Source organism: Triturus cristatus, chromosome 2_1 (genome assembly GCF_964204655.1).
Source record: "Triturus cristatus chromosome 2_1, aTriCri1.1, whole genome shotgun sequence".
Classification (NCBI taxonomy): Eukaryota; Metazoa; Chordata; class Amphibia; order Caudata; family Salamandridae; genus Triturus; species Triturus cristatus.
Genome location: NC_140581.1, coordinates 582,407,253 through 582,425,495, shown reverse-complemented (window position 1 = coordinate 582,425,495; position 18,243 = coordinate 582,407,253). Strand labels below are relative to the sequence as shown.

The 18,243-nt window shown below is 46.0% G+C and overlaps 1 protein-coding gene across 2 annotated transcripts in view; it reads left to right on the top strand.

Annotated features, from left to right (window-relative positions):
* Positions 1-18,243, top strand: part of ARB2A (ARB2 cotranscriptional regulator A) — a 1,780,167-nt gene that overhangs the window by 844,307 nt on the left and 917,617 nt on the right. For both annotated transcript variants that reach the window (XM_085632474.1, XM_085632472.1), the window contains exon 8: positions 12,603-12,821. In XM_085632474.1, coding sequence (XP_085488600.1) covers positions 12,603-12,821 — 219 coding nt within the window. The remainder of the gene's footprint in view (positions 1-12,602; positions 12,822-18,243) is intronic.

Here is an 18,243-nt window from a genome sequence, read left to right as displayed (position 1 = left end):
GGTCAATTGGCAACCTGGCAAGACTGACCCTCTGATTTATCCTCCTTAAGTAGAGGGCGAGCGTCCTTATGACGCTAAAGCTAGAAAGAGGCTAGTGCCGCCCGAGACTCTGACTCACCCCTTATGGCCGCCAGAGTGCCGAGTAGCCAGGGACAGGACCCGCAAAGCGCGGTGATTCCACAAGATTACAGTGCAGGTAAGTGGACAAGAGTAAAAACAGGGGGAAAAACGAACTCAAGAATAACAAAAATAGAGAGAACAGGAATTTTGTAAAAAACGCCGAAAAAACGGCACAAAGACCACAATAAACGCAGCGCACTCTGAACGCTGTGACCGCTCTTGGAGGTCAATTGGCAACCTGGCAAGCTGGTCGTCGGTGATTTTGGTCCAGTTTCTTCGTGAGAGCCGGTGCTGATGTCTATGGATGAAGGGTGTTCTGAAGGTGAAATGGACTCATCGGTGATCTGTCCACGGGAGTTCGGTGGTGTGGCTGAAAGTGATGGAGTTTCCTGTTGTGAAGAGGGGGTCGAGGGTGTGGCCTGCTCAGTGCGTGGGTTCGGTCACGATCTGGCGCAGTCCAATGTTGTGGAGGTTGTCCAGGAGGGATGTGGTGTTGGGGTCCATTTGGTTGTCGAGGTGGAAGTTGAGTTCTCCCAGCAGGGTGTAGTTGGTGGATGCGATGGCATGCGGGGAGATGATGTCCGTGATGGAGTTGGCGAATGTTCCGCAGGGTGCAGGGGGTCGGTAGAGGACGGTTCCTCAGAGGGTGGTGGTAGGGCTGGCCAGTATCTTGAAGTGAAGGTGTTCCATCAGGTCTGTGTGCTCATCGGGTAGTGTGCTCAGGTGGAGGGTGGATTTGTGGACGATGGCGATTCCTCCTCCCAGGCAGTTGGGCGGTCCTTCCTGGAGATCTTGTATCCTTGGGGAATTGCGATGGCGATGTCCGGTCCCGAGGTGGTATTGGGTCAGGTTTCGGTGAGGAATGCTACGTCCGGGGCGGTGCTGCCGAGGAGGTCCCAGATTTCGGTGGTGTGTTTGTGGAGTGATCTGACGTTGAGTAGGATGTATTGCAGGGTCTTTTGCTCGGGAATGTTCTTGCGGTCAGGTTGTGCCTGGTCCGTGTTTCTGGTGGTGCTGTAGATGTGCCAGCAGCAGTGACAGCTGAAGGGTCCATGGGTGTCGGCTGGTGATGCTAGCTTGCAGTTGTTTTTGCGGGCTGGGTTGAGTGCGTGGAGTGTCACCGGGTCGTTCTGTTGGCGACGCAGAGGTCCAGGGTTCCTGGCGCTGCTCGCGGTCGGGTCGCGGACGGGCACAGACGGGCTATTTTCTAGCTATACAATCCCATTTCATTGGCTTCAAGGGTTAACATGTAGTGTCTGCCTGGAACCCAATTCCAATGCATCCCTTCCAGACTTCAACAGGGTAATATTAGCTGCCTTTCCTGTGGTGAGTGAGTTGTGGATGTATCTCCTTAGACATCAAGTTTACTTCCAATAGTCAGGATGCAAAAGTATCTATGTATGTGGCACAGAATACTTGTGGCAATCCATCATTAAACTATCAATAGCGAGTATAATTTCCTTATAATTTTATAGAGAATTCAGCTGAAGGTTCTGGTCTAGACTGAGTTTCTGCAACCTTGCATTACAAACATACTTTCTTAGACTCTCCACTTATTGTGTATCAGGCTGTGCATGCAAAATAGAATAGTAATCAAATAGGGCTTTGTTAATGTCTATTTTGGTGTTAACCACAGCATCCTTACCAACTTGAAGTTCACTAATTAGTGTCTGTTCTCTGTTAGCTCTGATCAGCAAGCCATGCATTCTACCAGACTTGTCCTTTTCACTATGTCTCCTAGCCATATATGCCTTATAATGCTATAGTCCCAGCCTATCTAGGGAATTCCTATATATTTTCCTTGGGTACGTCAGCAAGGGGAGCTTCATCTCAGAATGAATACCTTCAATTTTGAAATGTTGTTAGTGTATTCTCCAGGAACGTTATTCCCCTCTCCAACACCTTCCTTACCCCGTATGTCATTCCTAAACACAGGCCTCTCACCAAAGCCTTAAAGACCTACCATGCTATGGTAGGACCACCGGGCGTGCCGTCGGTATCATTGAATAACCGTGTGATTACAGTCCTAAGGGAGTCCCCATGTCGAGCACCCAGAAGGGCAGACGATTTTAGGTGCCACACAGGAATTCTGCAATATATATACCCTATGCTATCACTAGTTTAGCAGGCCATGAGCTGAAATGTTCCTGGTTAAATATTTGGAGTGCAGGATTATATCCTGCTATCATGAAATACACAAAAATAGGTCAATTTGCATACGTAACGTGGAAATGCGAGTAAAAAGAGCATGCTCTCTTCTCAGAGTGCATTGTGTGCCATTTGTCAGCCAGCCTTCAATTAATCAAGTGTCTAGTAAGTTTGGCAGATTGCTGGGTGTAAGCAATTGCCCATTATTTGTGAGGCCAGCACAAGTAATGGGTCCACAATTACCCGCTCACTGGGAACCAAGCACCCCATTGTAGCTCGTTACTTTCTCAGTGTAGTAAAGGAAAGCAGTCTAAGGCCTACTTGAGGGAGGTGGTGTGGGCAAGTAATCACCATCTGCTTGCAGGCAATCCTAACACTTAATAAATTATTGTCCAGTCTGTGCTTTTTTCTTTAGAAAAGGAAATGTTTATTTATTACACAGTAATTTACAAGTATTGGCTTGATCAATTATATCACACTTAAAGACTAGTGTTACATGTCCTATTGCATCACTCTATCACTGACTTCAGAAGCAGTCATCAATCTGCAATCCTTAAAAGTAATAAGCATTGTAACAATCTGCAGTCTTTATAATTAAGCCTGAGAAATCATTACTGCCAACAGTTATCTTTAAATAGTCTTTTAAACTTTATGAAACATTTACTGTCAGCAGTAAGTCTGAATAGAGCATCTCAAAACAGCATCTTTGAACAAAGCATTGTAAAACCATATACATATCTCTTTCATTATCCAACTTGGGTCAAAAAACACACAGCTGTGGAACTAACCAGTAGAGGTCAATACACACTCAGGCTGTAGAACAAAATTTACAGACTTAGGAATGTTACACTTCAACTGAGAAAGCCAGTGGGTCTCTTTTCTCTGATCAGGGTCAGTATTTTAAATTCCTTTGGGGGGAGGAGGTGGAGACTGCTGCCCTCCTTTCGCCTCCTTTGGAACCATTGGTGGTGCCCCTGACATCTTGGGGGCCGCCATATCCTGGGAAACCTTGGGAAGTTTTAGCCCCGCAGGACATTATGGGTTGCTCCCATGAGAGAGCTTTGATTTCATTCATGGGCAACTGGTCCTTAGGGGATGTAATGGGACCAGCGTATCTGGTCCTGGACAGTAACCCATTGATCCTGGGGTCAACTGTAGGCAGAGTTCTTAGTCGATGAGGTCATCAGGAGGTTGGCCTTCCAGTTGTTCATGGTGCTGCCACCGTCAAGTCCCAACGTCCAGCTCCTACAGATAGCATTCTCCCTTGTGCAAGAGATTTTTAAATGGTGGTGGAAGGTTCCAGACGCCAGGCACCCCATTCCAATCTTAGGGTGGCACATCACACTCAACCCCTGTCCCAACCCTCCTGCACAGCATGCGTGGTGCCGTCCAGAAGTCACTGGTCACATGTCCTCTGGGAACGTAAGCTCTGCCTCAAGCAGACATCACTGCCAGAGCCTTTTCCACCAAAACTTCAAAGAAGAACCCTCTCTGAAGTCTGCTTCAGAGATTTGGGCTACCTCCTTTGTTCAGTGACCTTGACTGTCCCAACTCTGCTACAGTGCGACAGCTAATTAACAGATGCAGATTTTTCCCCCACCCCTTCCTCCTCAGGAGCTGAGTGAAGCACTGATTGCTCAATGTGTTCCTTCTGCTGGAGATTAGTGTAATTACCTTGGCCCAGCAGGTTGACAAAAGGCCTGGGCTCTGAACCTCAGCTGAGTTAGAGAAATAATACATTTCTGGACAACCCATAAGGTGCACATACATCTGCTTGGGACTTGCAAATGTCAACTGAGTGCACACTTTTCACCCCAGTTTGATATCTCGCTGAAATTTGTAGGCCAAAAGGAAACAAAACTGCACACAAAGGCAGATTTCTCATAGGTGTAAAATAAAGTGTCACTGCAAGCTAAACAGTAAACCATACTGATTTTACCTATGAATGCCCACTAATTTAACACCTACCCCAAGTCAATATCTAGCCCTGCAGAGTTCCCTCAGTGCCAGGCTACCAGTGCGCAGTTCCAAGACTGTGCACGATCGTAGTCTCACACATGCAGCCCTCACACGTGTGCACAATTGTTTATGTGCAACCAGCAAATTGCCCCATAACCTTGCAGCTCCACAGCGTCCTTATCTCAAAAGGCAGACATTGGTGGTAAACACACGCAGTCGATTTACCGTATGAATACCATGAGTGAGACAACATCCGTGAGGCTCAACCACAGTAAAAAGTCCAAAAGCAGGTGACCTAAAAGTGAAAAATCCAGGTGGATTAAATGGGCAGAACCTATTTCGCTACAGTGGGCCATCTGAGTACACAGAAGAGCCAGAAGCACTTATTCCGCTGAGTGCCCGTGACACAGATACAGTCTCCCTCACATATCATGATACATTCATGGTATTGGATAGTAAGTCTTAAAAAATCCAGAAACTCAGGTTGTTCAGTGTTCAGGACATATACGTCAACAAACCAAACTGAACACCCATCCAGTTTGCCCTCCAGTACTGTGCACCTGCCCTCATTTATATGTCTAATTAATTCAAATGGTACCGCTGTGTCCAACCAAATTAGCATTCCCCTGGCATACTATGAGTATGTAGTACCAAAAATATGCCTGCTCCATCTAAGACTCCGCTTCTACTGTTTGCTCTAATAAAGAGGGCTTTTGTAGGAAAACAATGTCCACTCTTCTACTCTTGATATAGGCATACATTCTATCCATTTCATTAAGATTCCCACCCCTTCACATTTCAGGATATTAAGTTGTACCTTCAACTCACAACCATTCACAGTTGAAATAATATCATTGATAGCATGAGTTCCTTACAGAGTATACAGGGCAGGCATCCTCACCGTTCCCCGGAGCCCCACCGAATCTGCCGATCCAGCCGCCACAAGACCACTTCATCCCTTTGAATGCATAGGTGCCAATCTAACGGAAACAGCAAAGAGATCCAAATAAAACCCCCTCAAGTCCAAGTATAGATACACTTCGCCTATTAACTAATACCTTCTGAGTCTAACACTAAAATCAGATAATTGGGTGAGCATGGCCTTGGTCTCTGCTCCATATACTCTACAGGCACCTTATGTTAATGGTAGGAGCACTTTCGAGACCCACCACAAAGCTTAATCTCCATCAAACCCTTAACTAAGTACGTGCTATAATCTTTTCACAGGTCCTGCTATAGCCAAAACTAAACTCAGCGCTAAACTCTGTAAGTATACTCAGAGAAAGGACCAGTAGGAAGTAAGGCAAAGTGTTGGGGAACTCTCCCTCACCAAGCATCCTCATGTTTCGGTGCCCACCAGCCTCTTCATGTTTCTGTTCCATGAGGCCACTGTCTGAGTAGGTGATAATCTCGTCCGATGTCATTGAGGTTGTCACCAGCAAGTCAGAGTTGACGCTTTCTTCTACTTTCTCATCTGTTCCAATTCTGTGTCTTAGTTTGATTCTTTATCTGGGCAACATGCCATTTCACAGTATTTGATCTTGCAGCACACCGGGGCCTGAAAGAGCCACTGGCACTCTATGGGCCCTCTTGATGATGAAATGCTGCTAGATACCCTGAGGAGCCATCTTCTCCAGGACGTTGGCTACGTTTCAGCTTTGTTTGTTCTGGTAACCCCATGTTTCTTATGTTATTACAATAGGATCATCCCTCTACATCTTCACTTCTAGGTTCCAAGGTCTGAATCTTTCGCTACATAAAGGCCATTTGTTTTTGAATCTCCAGTACTGTGGGGTGAAGTTTGTCCAGTGTTTCGGTTGCAGAAACTCTTTTGCTTGTTTTCTGTAGGTTAGCCCCAAGCAAGTTAAAATCCAATGCACTGTATACATTTTTTCCTTCCGTGCCTCTGTTTTCCATTATCACTATTAGGATACTCTGCAGCTTATCTGGTCTGGCCCGTGCTGTCAGCGCTGCACAGACCCTCAGCAGGCACATCTTACTCTGTGTTGAAACTAACAGGTTTTTTTTCTGTGTCTACCCATGATCCCCTTCTCACATCATCCATCCAGAAAACGTGGCCTACTACAAATGAGCAGTCTATGGTAAATAACCTATAGTGCCCTTACCATAAACCCCTGGCAGCGCCAGGTAATCCAGTTCAGGCTTGGGCCAATATTCACACGGACAATTGAAAGACTGTTGTGGCTCTACACAGACACTACCTGGAAACTCCCTTAAATATTGCACACAAGATCTCTCCATTGTCCAACTTAAGAACACCGGGTAACTTCACAAGTTTTTCATACTCACATTGTTTAGGAGCTCTAAGTCCCCGGTAGCTTGGAGCCTAGCTTTTGGCACGTGGGTCACAATTCAGTCAATCCTCTCTCATCGAAAGCCAGCAGCCAGGGGTAAGCATGCTCATTCCACACCTCAGGGCAGCTGTGAAGATGCACCTAAGAATGGTGATGTTAAATTCACAACCCAGTCAAACGTTTGCTGCTGATTCCTTCCCAGTAGGATTCTCCTTTAGGAAGGTAGAGTCTCACACCCCCAACTCCATCAGTGTGTATCCCCCTTAGAATATGCCTGGTCTCAGTTCTTCTTCACCGATGCATTGCCCACCAACGCTCCCTGTTGTATTCGGCTTTGAACCTGGGTGATCAACACCAGACCACCATCTTGGATTGGATGTGGCCCAGTGTAGCTTTCTCAGGAATGCCCTGACATTGCTCTGCAGCGTTGATGGGTCGGACCACCTCCGATCTGCCATGGCCTTCAATTAAAGTCTTACTTGGCACCTTCTCCACTTCTCTTTCGGGGCTGGTCGATCAGCACTCGGGTGCCACCATTCCCAACACTGGGTCCTCCTTCTTGCATGTCTCTGTGTGCCTCTGAAAGACTCACAGCAACCTCCTAACTCAGTCACTGCTGCCTCAGGAAGATTATGGGGCTGATGATGCAGAATAACATAATTGTCCTGTACAGTCTGATGAAAGCCGGCTCAAGGCCGATCTGGCCTTTATTGACTGCTGGCCACAACCCCACCCCCCAAAAAGTCTTAATAGAGTAAATATGAACTGTGCCAACTTTATCCCTTCCTCACAGTCTTTAATCAGTGGTCATTAGTATATGTCTCTCTCCCTAAGACAAAAAAACTGAGAAAATTGGAATGTTGAGAGCTCCATTGAATGGTGTGGCTCCAGGCTTATAATGGCTGGTATAAGCCTTCTGCTTCAACAGTCCAATGTTTGTCTTTCTGTTTCTCCCTTTTTAATTTAGAAAATGTATGCTTAGTAAGTGGAATGTGCTGATAGCCTTGCCCATTCTGCCTCGGGCTATTCCGGTTGTGAATGCCCTATCCCAGTGTTTCCCAAACTGGGGTCTGTGACACATTCCCAGAGGGTCCGTAGGCAGCAGTTTTAAAAGCACTGCAAAGTTCCTAGTAAAATTAGCAGTTTTCGAGCAACAACAAAAGTGTCAAGATAACACCATTAATTTAGCTGATGGAGAGAAATGAGAGTTTTTTCCAGTGGCAGGTTCGACTGATCTAATGTAGCACAGAGGGTTAATATTCCTGCTGCAAAGAACGCGTACCATGCATTTTAAAAAACAGTATCTTATGGGCATAGGTCAGTGGGTTACTGCTTTTGTCACAGATATTCTTGTGTTACTCTGCAGCTCATAAGAGACAATCATAATCTAGCACAGTGACTTATAAACTGTTATCAAAGAGCTGCTTACACACTGCTTGGTACAAGTTAGTAACTTGTGTTTTTCCCAGTATTTCATTATCCTGATGCTGCTAAAGGGGTTTATTTGGGTGGAAATAGATTTTTATTGTTAAAGTCAATGCTAACCACTGTGTTATGTTCTGAATCCTGCGTTTGTGCTTTTCTAGACCAAGCACTCTTTAAAAATGTTCTACCAGTATGAATGACATGTAAATCCTACACCTTACCTTTTGTAACATTTTCTCTGCACTGATTTACACGTATGATTCATTGTTTCTATATGTGTGTGATGTAAAGTGGTCTGACATCCTACAATGGTATGAGAGATACTATAAAACAAATGAAATACATGTGACAGAGGGACTGTGGAGAAATAAGAGGCACTGTTGAAGGGGTATATTAAGGGAATCATTGAAGAACCCCAACAAAGATTGTTGTATTCTGGTGCATAGTAAGGTCGTCATTTACTATTCTTTAAAAACGAATACAATTCGATATATAATGATAAATGTGTTGTAGATTGCACCATTGTATCCTAAATTTTCTTGAAGGGTGAGCCTCCCAAAGCCCCCTTTGTAGTGATCAAGCTCACTCACTGCACTTGGTGTGCACTGTATGGGGACTGGTCTGAAACCATTTGCCAGGGCTGCTTTGGGTTTCCACTCTGGCCCTGGCAGGAGCAAGAGCCTTGTACTGCGAAATAAAACTAACCATTTAAAAGTTAATCACTGAGATGCAGCACCAACCTTCCCATTAAATTTTTCTGTTTTTTGCAAACTCTTTCAATATAAAATACTAAATTCCTTAGTAAATCGAGTGTTCGTTTTGTGTGTTTATTTTTTTCGAATTACTCTTTTAATGTTTGAAATTTAAATCATACAAATTTCTGGGGGTCCCCGACTTCCAGTGGTGAGTCAATGGGGGTCCTCAGGAGTCAAAAGTTTGGGAACCACTGCCCTATCCTCATTATAGGCTCGCCTGCCCCTCCGCCTATAACTCGTGCTCAGGGCCTTTAACAACTGGTATAGTCCTGGGCAGCGGGCTGTAATTTTAGATTGATGGTGTCCTTGCTGCTGGTAAATTGCCTTCTAGTGTTGCGATTTTATCTGTTTCCGTGCTGTTGCTTGTGTCTTTATTAAAAGGGATAAAGACTTTATTTTTCTGTTTTTTATTCATTTGTTTTGCTTGGCCTCAGTAGATACCGCGGTGCGCGCACCATCAAATAGTCCGGCACTCGGCACTTTGTATTCCATTACCCTGCTGTGGGATGACTACATTGGAGTGGATGGGGTTAAAACATCAACAGTTCGCCTAAAGAGGGCAGGTAGACACATTAGGAGACCACTTACTCAGCTCAAGCGTGGAGGCTATTTTTTTTCTATGGCCTTTGGTGACCTTTTTTGTCTGTGTTACTCGCACCAGGGGGGGTGCACTGAATGCCTTTTCTTTTTATCTCTGCTTAGTAGCGCATAACAGTGGCCATTTAAAAAAAAAAAAAAAACTTGTATTTTGCAGGGGCAGTGGGGGATAAAAGGCATTTTTGAGAAGGGTGCGAAAAGTTGTGAAAGACACAGTAAACAGTGGGGCACTTTGTGTAAACTAGTGAAGTGCGTCCGATAGAACTAAATCATTGGGTTTCAATCTGTCTACCTTACAGTGTGTTATGGGAGGTGACGTAACACATTGAAATAAACGAAGGAGCAGCTACAGTGTATATTTCGCTTGAGCATATCAATTTTTTTTGGAGTCGGCAAGTACTTGAGTAGAAGAAGGTTTACCATTCTGAAGTGTATGCCATAATCAACCAAAGATTTGTCATTTGTAGTTCAACTGAGACCCTTGTTTGTGAGGGTTATAGATCAGTGGGATCCTTACCAGACCTGTAAAACTGCTTATAGTCTGTTTTTTTATCTACTTGTTCCTCCCATCTAGAAATTGATTTCCATCCAAGCTAGCTGTCACTCCTACAAGTCTTCATCGTATCCCCAAAATGACAAAAGATAATTTTGAAACATCTTCGTTTTTAAAGAATATAGCCCACACAAAGGCATCACAAAATATCTCAAGGTGTTACATTTAGTTTGCTGCCCCCATTGTTTTCATTAGGAAGAGGGAAAGTGTTATTTGTCCATTATCATGAGGTTATTAATTTTTGTAGAAATTGTCTGCTAGCACACTGCCGCACACATAAAGCACGACCATGTTCACAAATACACGGGAACATCATTATAAAATACAAATAGAAACTACTCTTAGCCCCTAAGATGCAAGTAAGTTCTAAATGACTATTCAATGAAACGAATATTAGCTGCAACACAGGATTTTGTGTTTCTGCACCATTTGTCTGGTAGCAAATTGTTTAATAATTCCACATTAATGCACCATGGTCTTTTCTCCGCCATACTATGAGTCATGGAATTTGGAGGGTATCAGACAGTCATAGTGAGAAGATTTCATCATACCCCAAGAGACTAGTACATAGTATAGGCATATGACATTTAGTTCCGTTTTTTAATTATCTAGTGTGAGAAAACCCATCATTGTGGTCTTCTGTAACATACATCACGCCTAAAGTCTGTACCCTGATGGGTGGATATCCACCACATCCTTTGTCTAGCTAGGGCGATATAATCATACCATTTCAGCCGACAAATAAGTCTAATGCCTTCATTCTCTGCTTTCTGGAGCTGGGTGATGGTTTTGGGTTGAGTAAGCTGTGTTGGAGACAATAGGCGAGATGTTACAATTGCTCGCACGTGGGTAATATCTTTGTGCTTGAACTGGTCCAGTGCTTTGCAGCTTATTGTGATGATAATGTGCTGTTTTCGGAATGGCCCGGGCCAGAAATGTGAAGGCTAGTTCTCTTTCAAGCAAAACAACGACCCATTTCAAGGCCCACTCACACATCCCAGACAAATCTAGCTGCGGATGTCGTGTTTGTCAGTTGTGTACCAGAAGTGCTTTTCGTCATAAACTGTTCCAGTGGGTCATACCACGAAAGTTGGCTTATGTAAAAGGCAGATTTCTGGTGAAACATAAAGCTCTTGTCTGAATGTGAAATATGTTAGTGTACTGTTAGATATACCAGTGAAAAGAGGTGTTTGAAAGCTTGATGTTGTTCTATATGGGCAAATACTTCTGTTTAAAACAGACGAAAGAAGGAAAATTAGTTACAAGCATCTTATCTAAAATTTCATGTAGCATTCAAGAACATAGATAGCAATTGTTTTTATATATAGTTGTTTTGAAGCTCGTGGCATTTTCATATTAGATTCATTGTTAGAGTATGCACAAAATTGACTGTGTACTTTTTTCTTGGTGATTCTTCATATGCAGCAGGTTCATGGTGTTAAGTAGAAGTCAATGTAAGTGGTGGTTTAGAATCGATAGAAATGACGCAACTTTCCGCATAGACGTTAATGGTAAACCTGTAGATCTTTGAACTTGTTTCTGTATCATGATTATTGACACTTTTTTAAAATAAAAAATATTGTACTTTACCATCTATAAATCTAGATACTAGTACACAGTTTATAATTTGTAACTTGGATCTTGTCTTTCAGTGCTAGCCTCTGAAGGTTCTAGATTTTCTGGTTAAAGACACGTGTTCAAGGTCTGAAGGTGCCAGTTCATTGTCCCCATTCAGTTAACCTGATTATGTATAACCGGGCACAGGTTTTGCATAACATTTGTTGACATTGGAAATTTTTTATTTTAGAGGATTTGATAATGGCATAAGAGAGATTATTCATGTCCATGCTTGTGATAGTTGGGCAATTGATTTCTTTTTAATGAAAGAGAAAAGGCAAAAATTAAGTGGAAAGTACAAGCTTATTAGCAGACTGCCTCAAACATCAGGAGTGGTATCAAGTATAATTGTAATAGTTTAAGATGGCAAATTTGTATTAGTGACTCTAGCACAGTTCTATTTCTTTTTTAAAGAATTAAGGGCCTCATTATGATGGCGGTCGGACTTCTGTCCGACCGCCACCCTGTCGCAAATGGGACTGCCTGACTAGCTTTCAGAGGTCCCACCATCGGTATTAGGATGCGACCAACTTCAAGGCGGTCGCAGTGTGTATATTTTGTAGTGCAGCATGTGCTGCGGGCTGCTGCACACGCAGCAGTACAAAATAAACACATTTTGCACATTCCTGCACTATGTGGCAGGCATCATGCTGTGCGTGCCACATGGTGCAGAGATATGTAGGGTATGGGCCGATGGCAGAGGGACCACCCACCAAAGGCCTGATGGTGGCGGTCCCACCACCATCATAATGAGGCCCTAAGTCAGTTATATTACGAAATATGCATAAGACATACTTGTTCGATATCAAGGTTACAATATGAAATGGCCTTGATCTATTAAACTACTCCAACAAGGATCTCACCATTGGTGTGGTGTAAAACCCTCATAGGTTTGCTTATATGGGACACAGTGCACCTTTTCGACAATGTTAGCAGCCTCTGACTATTCTAAGCTTTAAATGGACGTACTGTAAATTTGTTTTTTTTGCTTTTTTTCCTGAAAACATTCTGGTCAATGAATCATACTTTGTATGAAGCCCTAACAATTGTTGTGTTGAAGAGTAAGAGCCATCTACCATGCTTAATATATGGAACATTGTCTTTGTGAAACAGGAAGGCTATGCGGTGATAGTGCTGAATCCCAATGAAAACTATATTGAAGTGGAGAAGGTAAAGCCCACAGCACAACCATCTACAGACAGCTCTGATGAACCTGCAGAGAAGAGAGAGAGGAAAGAAAAAATTCTAAAAGAAACAAAGAAGAGGAGAGACTTTTATGAAAAATATCGCAATCCCCAAAAAGAAAAAGAAACTATGCAGGTGTACATCAGGGTAAGCTCATTTTAGAACTGTGTATCTCTTAAATGCCCTTTCCTGTTAGTCATCTGTTTGTTTCTATAGGGCACAAGTGTTTTCAAGTGCTTGCTAACATATAAATGTCAACTTCTGTAGACCACTGGAACTGACTAAAGTGTCTGAGTTTAGCTGTTTTTTAGTGGTTTTGTTTAAATTCTGTTTATTGAAATCAAGCAAATCATACATACATGTTGCTTTAGTGTTAACGAGGAGGGAGCATCACAGATTAGGTTGGACAGTGCGCTAGAGGAGCATAATTCTACCCATCAAGGCAATCCCCTCCCACCAAACATGGTGAGTTGACATAAGGCATGATGTAGAGTCTTCCCGGGGCACATGCAGCAAGGCCAAAAAGTCTGAGTCTAAGGAGGGCTCGTGAGGGGGGTCAAAATAAAGCTGCCCATATAGAGTCTGAACGTCCATTAAAAGGATAACATAGCAAAGTGACTGGGCATGCAGTAAAAGCTAAATAACTGTAGCTCCTATATCCTGGATGTTATCCCCACCCAGAGGATAGCTATATCACATTGCGGCATTAGGAAACAATCTGTGCTTTGTAGAAATCAAACAAGAACAACCAACAAAAGGAAGACAGAAGCAGAAAGTAGAGAGGAAAGAAAAGTACAATAAGAAAATAAATAAGTCGACAGAAGAAAAGGAGAGCCCCCGTTCAAGGGAAGGAGGGTGGGAAATGGGGGGGAAGTCAACGCCAGGTGCGCCATGGGGATCCGGTGGTCAGAGTGGGGGCCAGTGAGCCCAGGAGTAGGAGGGACCCACCCATTAAGTTAGATAGATCAGCTCGGAGACTCCGGCCTCCGACCCCGAGAGAAGGGTTCCAGGGAGTCCTCAAAGAGATGCAGGGCTCGTAACCTGGGGGGCATCAGGCGAAAGTGCTCAGTTTTAGAAAAGTGTCTTACGAGTAGTTGCCAAATACGTTCAAATCGGGTGTCCGTGTGATTAAGACGTGCCGTGAGTAGTTCGAGAGCCAGGACATCCGACAATCGCAGGAACCAAGTCGCTATGGGGGGAGGATGGGGCCTCTTCCAGCAGTGGTCATAGCCTTAAGCGTGCCTGGTTTAATGCTCAAAATCGTAATTGACGGGACAGGAGGGATTGGGAACCCCACTACTTCTTTGATATGGCTGAGGACCTCCTTCCAAAACAGTGCAAGACCCGGGCATGACCACCAGATGTGCAGGAAGTCCCCCTCGGCTTTCTGGCATCTTCAGCAGAGCGAAGGAGAGTTCGGGAACATCCGATGAAGGCGAGTGAGGGTATAGTACCATCGTGTCATCAATTTGTACGCTGATTTGCGCTGGTGAGTACTACGATACACCTTAGGGATGTCCCTCCACAGGCGAACCCACTCCCCGGAGAGATATCAGCGGCTAAGTCAGACGCCACTGCTTTTGGTATCCATGGGGTGGGAGTTGTTGGGAGTGCTGCAGGACAGAATAAGTTCTGGAGATCAGCCCCCTTGAAACGTCAAATCTGCGGACCAACGACTTAAAGGGGGTAAGCTATCGGGTTGCCTCCCGGTCGTAAGCCTGAGAGCTAAGCCAATGTCTCAACTGGTAATACTGCATGCGCGTGGTTTCCGAGAGGCAAAAAGTCTGTTTGCACTGCTCAAAGGTGCAGAAGGCAGTGCCCTGAAAGAAATCTTGGATGATACGGCATCCCTCCACAGTCCAGGTGTCAAAGACAGGAGGCGCCAGGGCGGGGGGGGGGGGGAGCATAAGGTTGGGAGTTAAGGGCGTATTCGGAGAAGGAAATGTCGTGAGGCCCCGGGACACCGCCAACCTATCCCAGATCTCCAAGACCGTTCTTGTTGGCAAGGTCCCATAAAGGCTGACAGGTCACCGCCCGATCCATATGAAACCAATGTTTCTCACTCTCAGGGAGAATCCATTCAGAAATGAACCGAAGATGACAAGCCATTCCAACAGGTTAGAGCAAGTGAGATTGCCCTGCCCAACCCCCCCCCGAGATCTGGGAAGCATAAGAATTTTGTGAAAGAAGCGCGGACGTGATTTCCCCCAGATGAATTTATTGAAATCACGCTGGAGGGCCAGAATGTCCGTTTGTGGTATGGGGGTAGGAAGAGATTGAAAAAGGTAGAGAATTTTGTGGAAGAAGGGACATTTTAATGGTGTTAAGTTGCCCCAACCACGCCAGGGGAAGACCTTCCCACCTACGCATATCGTCCCGAATGGACTTCCTATATCTGGGCCAGTTAGCCGAAGTCCAAGACGCCAGTGTAGGAGTGAGTTCCAGGCCGAGGTAGCGAATCTAGACGTCAGTCCATTGCACTGGGAGGACGTCCCGCAGTCCCTGAACCTCCAGGGCCGAGAGATTAAGATTGAGGGCATGGGATTTGGTGAGGTTGATTCGATATCAGGAAGCGGTTTCAAAGGTCCCCAGAAGCGTTGCCACCACCGGAAGAGAGGTCGAAGGAGAAGACAAAGACAGGAGAAGGTCATCAGCAAAGAGGGAGGCTTTATGCTCCATGCCAGCCATAGGTATGCCACGGATATCTTGGTTACGGCATATATCGATAGCTAGGGGCTCAACCGCAAGGGCGAATAAAAGGGGGGAGAGAGGACACCCCTGTCTGGTACCGCGGTGAATGAGGATGGGGGCTGTTAAGGAGCCATTAAACTGAATGCCAGTGATAGCATTCGCATAAGGAGCCATCAGTTTAGAGATAATCCCCGGACCCAGGCCGACCTTCTGAAGAACCGCCCTAAGGAAGCCCCAATCAACACGGTCAAAGGCCTTTTCGGCGTCAAGGGACACCAAACAGGCCGGGATGTTTCTGATACGCGCTTTCTCTACCAGGTGGGCTATCCGGCGGATGTTGTCCGGTCCCTGGCGGTGGCGAATGAATCCCATCTGGTCGGGTTCGATGAGACCCGGTAGGTGGGGCTCCAAGCTATTCGCCAGAATTTTCATGAATAGTTTGGCGTCTGTATTCAGCAGGGCAATAGGGCCGAAGGAGGCAGGCTACGTCGGGTCCTTGCCTGGCTTGGGAATAAGCACTATTTCCACCTCGTTCATCGTAGGAGAGAGGCCCGAATGATCGGTAAAGATATTAAAGAGGTGGAGCAAATGGTCCCGCAGTTGTGGATAAAAAACCCGATAAAAAGTGACCGGCAGACCATCAGGGCCCGGGGTTTTGCCTACCGGGAGCTGTTTCAGCGCTTTAACGATTTCTTCTTGGGAGGGCGGATCATCGAGCAACTTCGCGAAGTAGGGATTGATAGGGTCCCAGGAACACGAGTCTAGAAAGGTCGCAACACACTACGGAGGGCAAGGGGCAGGAGCATAGAGTTCCCTGTAGAAGTCCTCCAGCGTCAGGCTCTTATCAACTTCCGAGATGGCCCAAGAGCCATCCGGTCTCTGGAGTCTAGCAATGTGAGATTGAGCAGTCTGGGCCCGAAGGCGCCTTGCAAGGCACACCCCGACCTTATCGCAGCCCGTATAAAACTTTTGTTTGAGAGTGTCTAAAAGCCATTCCGCCTTGTTGATTCGCTGAAGGCGTAGCTGGCCGCGGAGGTATGCAAGGCGTTGCTTGTTGCTAAGGGACGGATGCGCATGGTCCCTGCGCTCCAGGTCTTTAGTATCCCTGGAAAGGTTGGATTCAACCGGGCAATGGATATTGAGGTAATAACCACCCGAATGGTAGCTTTGAAAGCGTCCCAACGGACGTCTGCAGGGGTGTCAGGGAGTGAGTTGGCAACGAAGAAGACCTCAAATTCTTTGCAAACGTCCGTGACATTGACAGGATCGCAGAGGACCTGGGGGGGCAGCCGCCACTGAGTGAGAGGTTCACGCCGAGCGTCCGGAGGTTGAAGCGTAAGCAAGACATGAACGTGGTCTGAGATCGATATATCTGAGATTTCCGCAGAGCATAACTGACGGATCAGGGGGAGCGATAAGAAAAAGTAATCAATGCGTGAATAGGAGCGGTACACGTGAGAGAAGGAGTAATCGCGGGAGTCCGGGTGTAGATGTCTTCAGGCGTCAATAAGGCCAGAGTCGATAAGACCGTCCCACAGCGACACCGACATTGCCCCGATCGCATGGTGCGCCTGCGCAGTACGGTCCCTCTCAGGGTCCCAAACCAAGTTAAAATCGCCGCCAAGGACAATAGTAGTGAGGGAGCGCAGAGGGGCTCCCAAATTCAAACGAAGGAATGCTGTAATAATAAGGATGTAGCCGAAGAATGATGATTAAGTAGGTTTATTAGATCTTTAGTACAGGATCACAGAAGAATCAGGTCTTAAGTATAGTAATATAGAAAGCCCCACCAGGAGCAGCTCCCTTGCTGCTCGCCCAATCTCACAACTGACATCCATCCATCAGGCATCCTCCACATTCTATCATTACATCACACACACCAACATTCCACTATCCATCCACACAGGCTGAGCAGCAAGACAGGTAAGCGGGGAAAATACATAGCACCTAAACCAAGATACCACAAATGCGTCTTGTTTCTGGTTGGGAGCATATACATTAGTGAAAGTGTAGGAACCCCGCCCCCAAATCATATGCACCGTGAGATATCTCCCCTCAGCATCAGCTGTACCTTTGATGGTCGCTTCTCACCAGCCTGCCTTAAAGAAAATGGACACACTGCAAGTCTTGGAAGGAGAGCATGCCCAGTATTTGATGGGGCACCCACGGTGGGACATAAGGTGGGTGTCGGAAGAAAGCAGATGGGTTTCCTGAAGGAAATTACATCGGGATCGTGGTGGAGCAGATAACGCCAAATCTGGCAACGCAACGCTTATTAGGGGAGTTCAGCCCCTACATATTAAGGGAGAGGAATTTGACCGTATTTGTCATACCACGGAGAAGGGAGTAGCCTGTGTCGCCTCCACTCAGCCGGGAGCCAAGCCAACCCAGGTCATGACAGCTGTCAGGCGCACCCCAACAGGCCCCCGTAAGACAGTCCCCAAGAGCAGGGAGGGTGTAGTCCCCCATGGACGCGCAGCAAAGAGAGGTCGACATGAGGACAGGGGAGGCAGGGGAAGAATCAGGAAGGGGACATAGTCAGACCAACAGTCGATCACACCAAACCATAGAGGACCCCCCAAACCACCTCCGAATGATTGCAGTGTCACAGCCCCTAGCCGAGGCACGTTCAAATGGGGGCAATGGAGAAAGAAGAGTAAAAAAAGATAAGGAGGAAATAGAGAAAAAAAAAAAACAACCGGCCAACTGGGCCAAGTGAGTACAGCGTCTAATGGAGACAGTCCAGGATCCCGAAGGTGGACCATTCCGGAGACGTCACTCTCCTTTGGGACTCCGATGTGGGGGGACAGCAGACACACAGGGAGTCGAGAGCCGCCGCCGTCCGCATCCCGTGTAGCAGTGGAATAAGCGAAAGGCA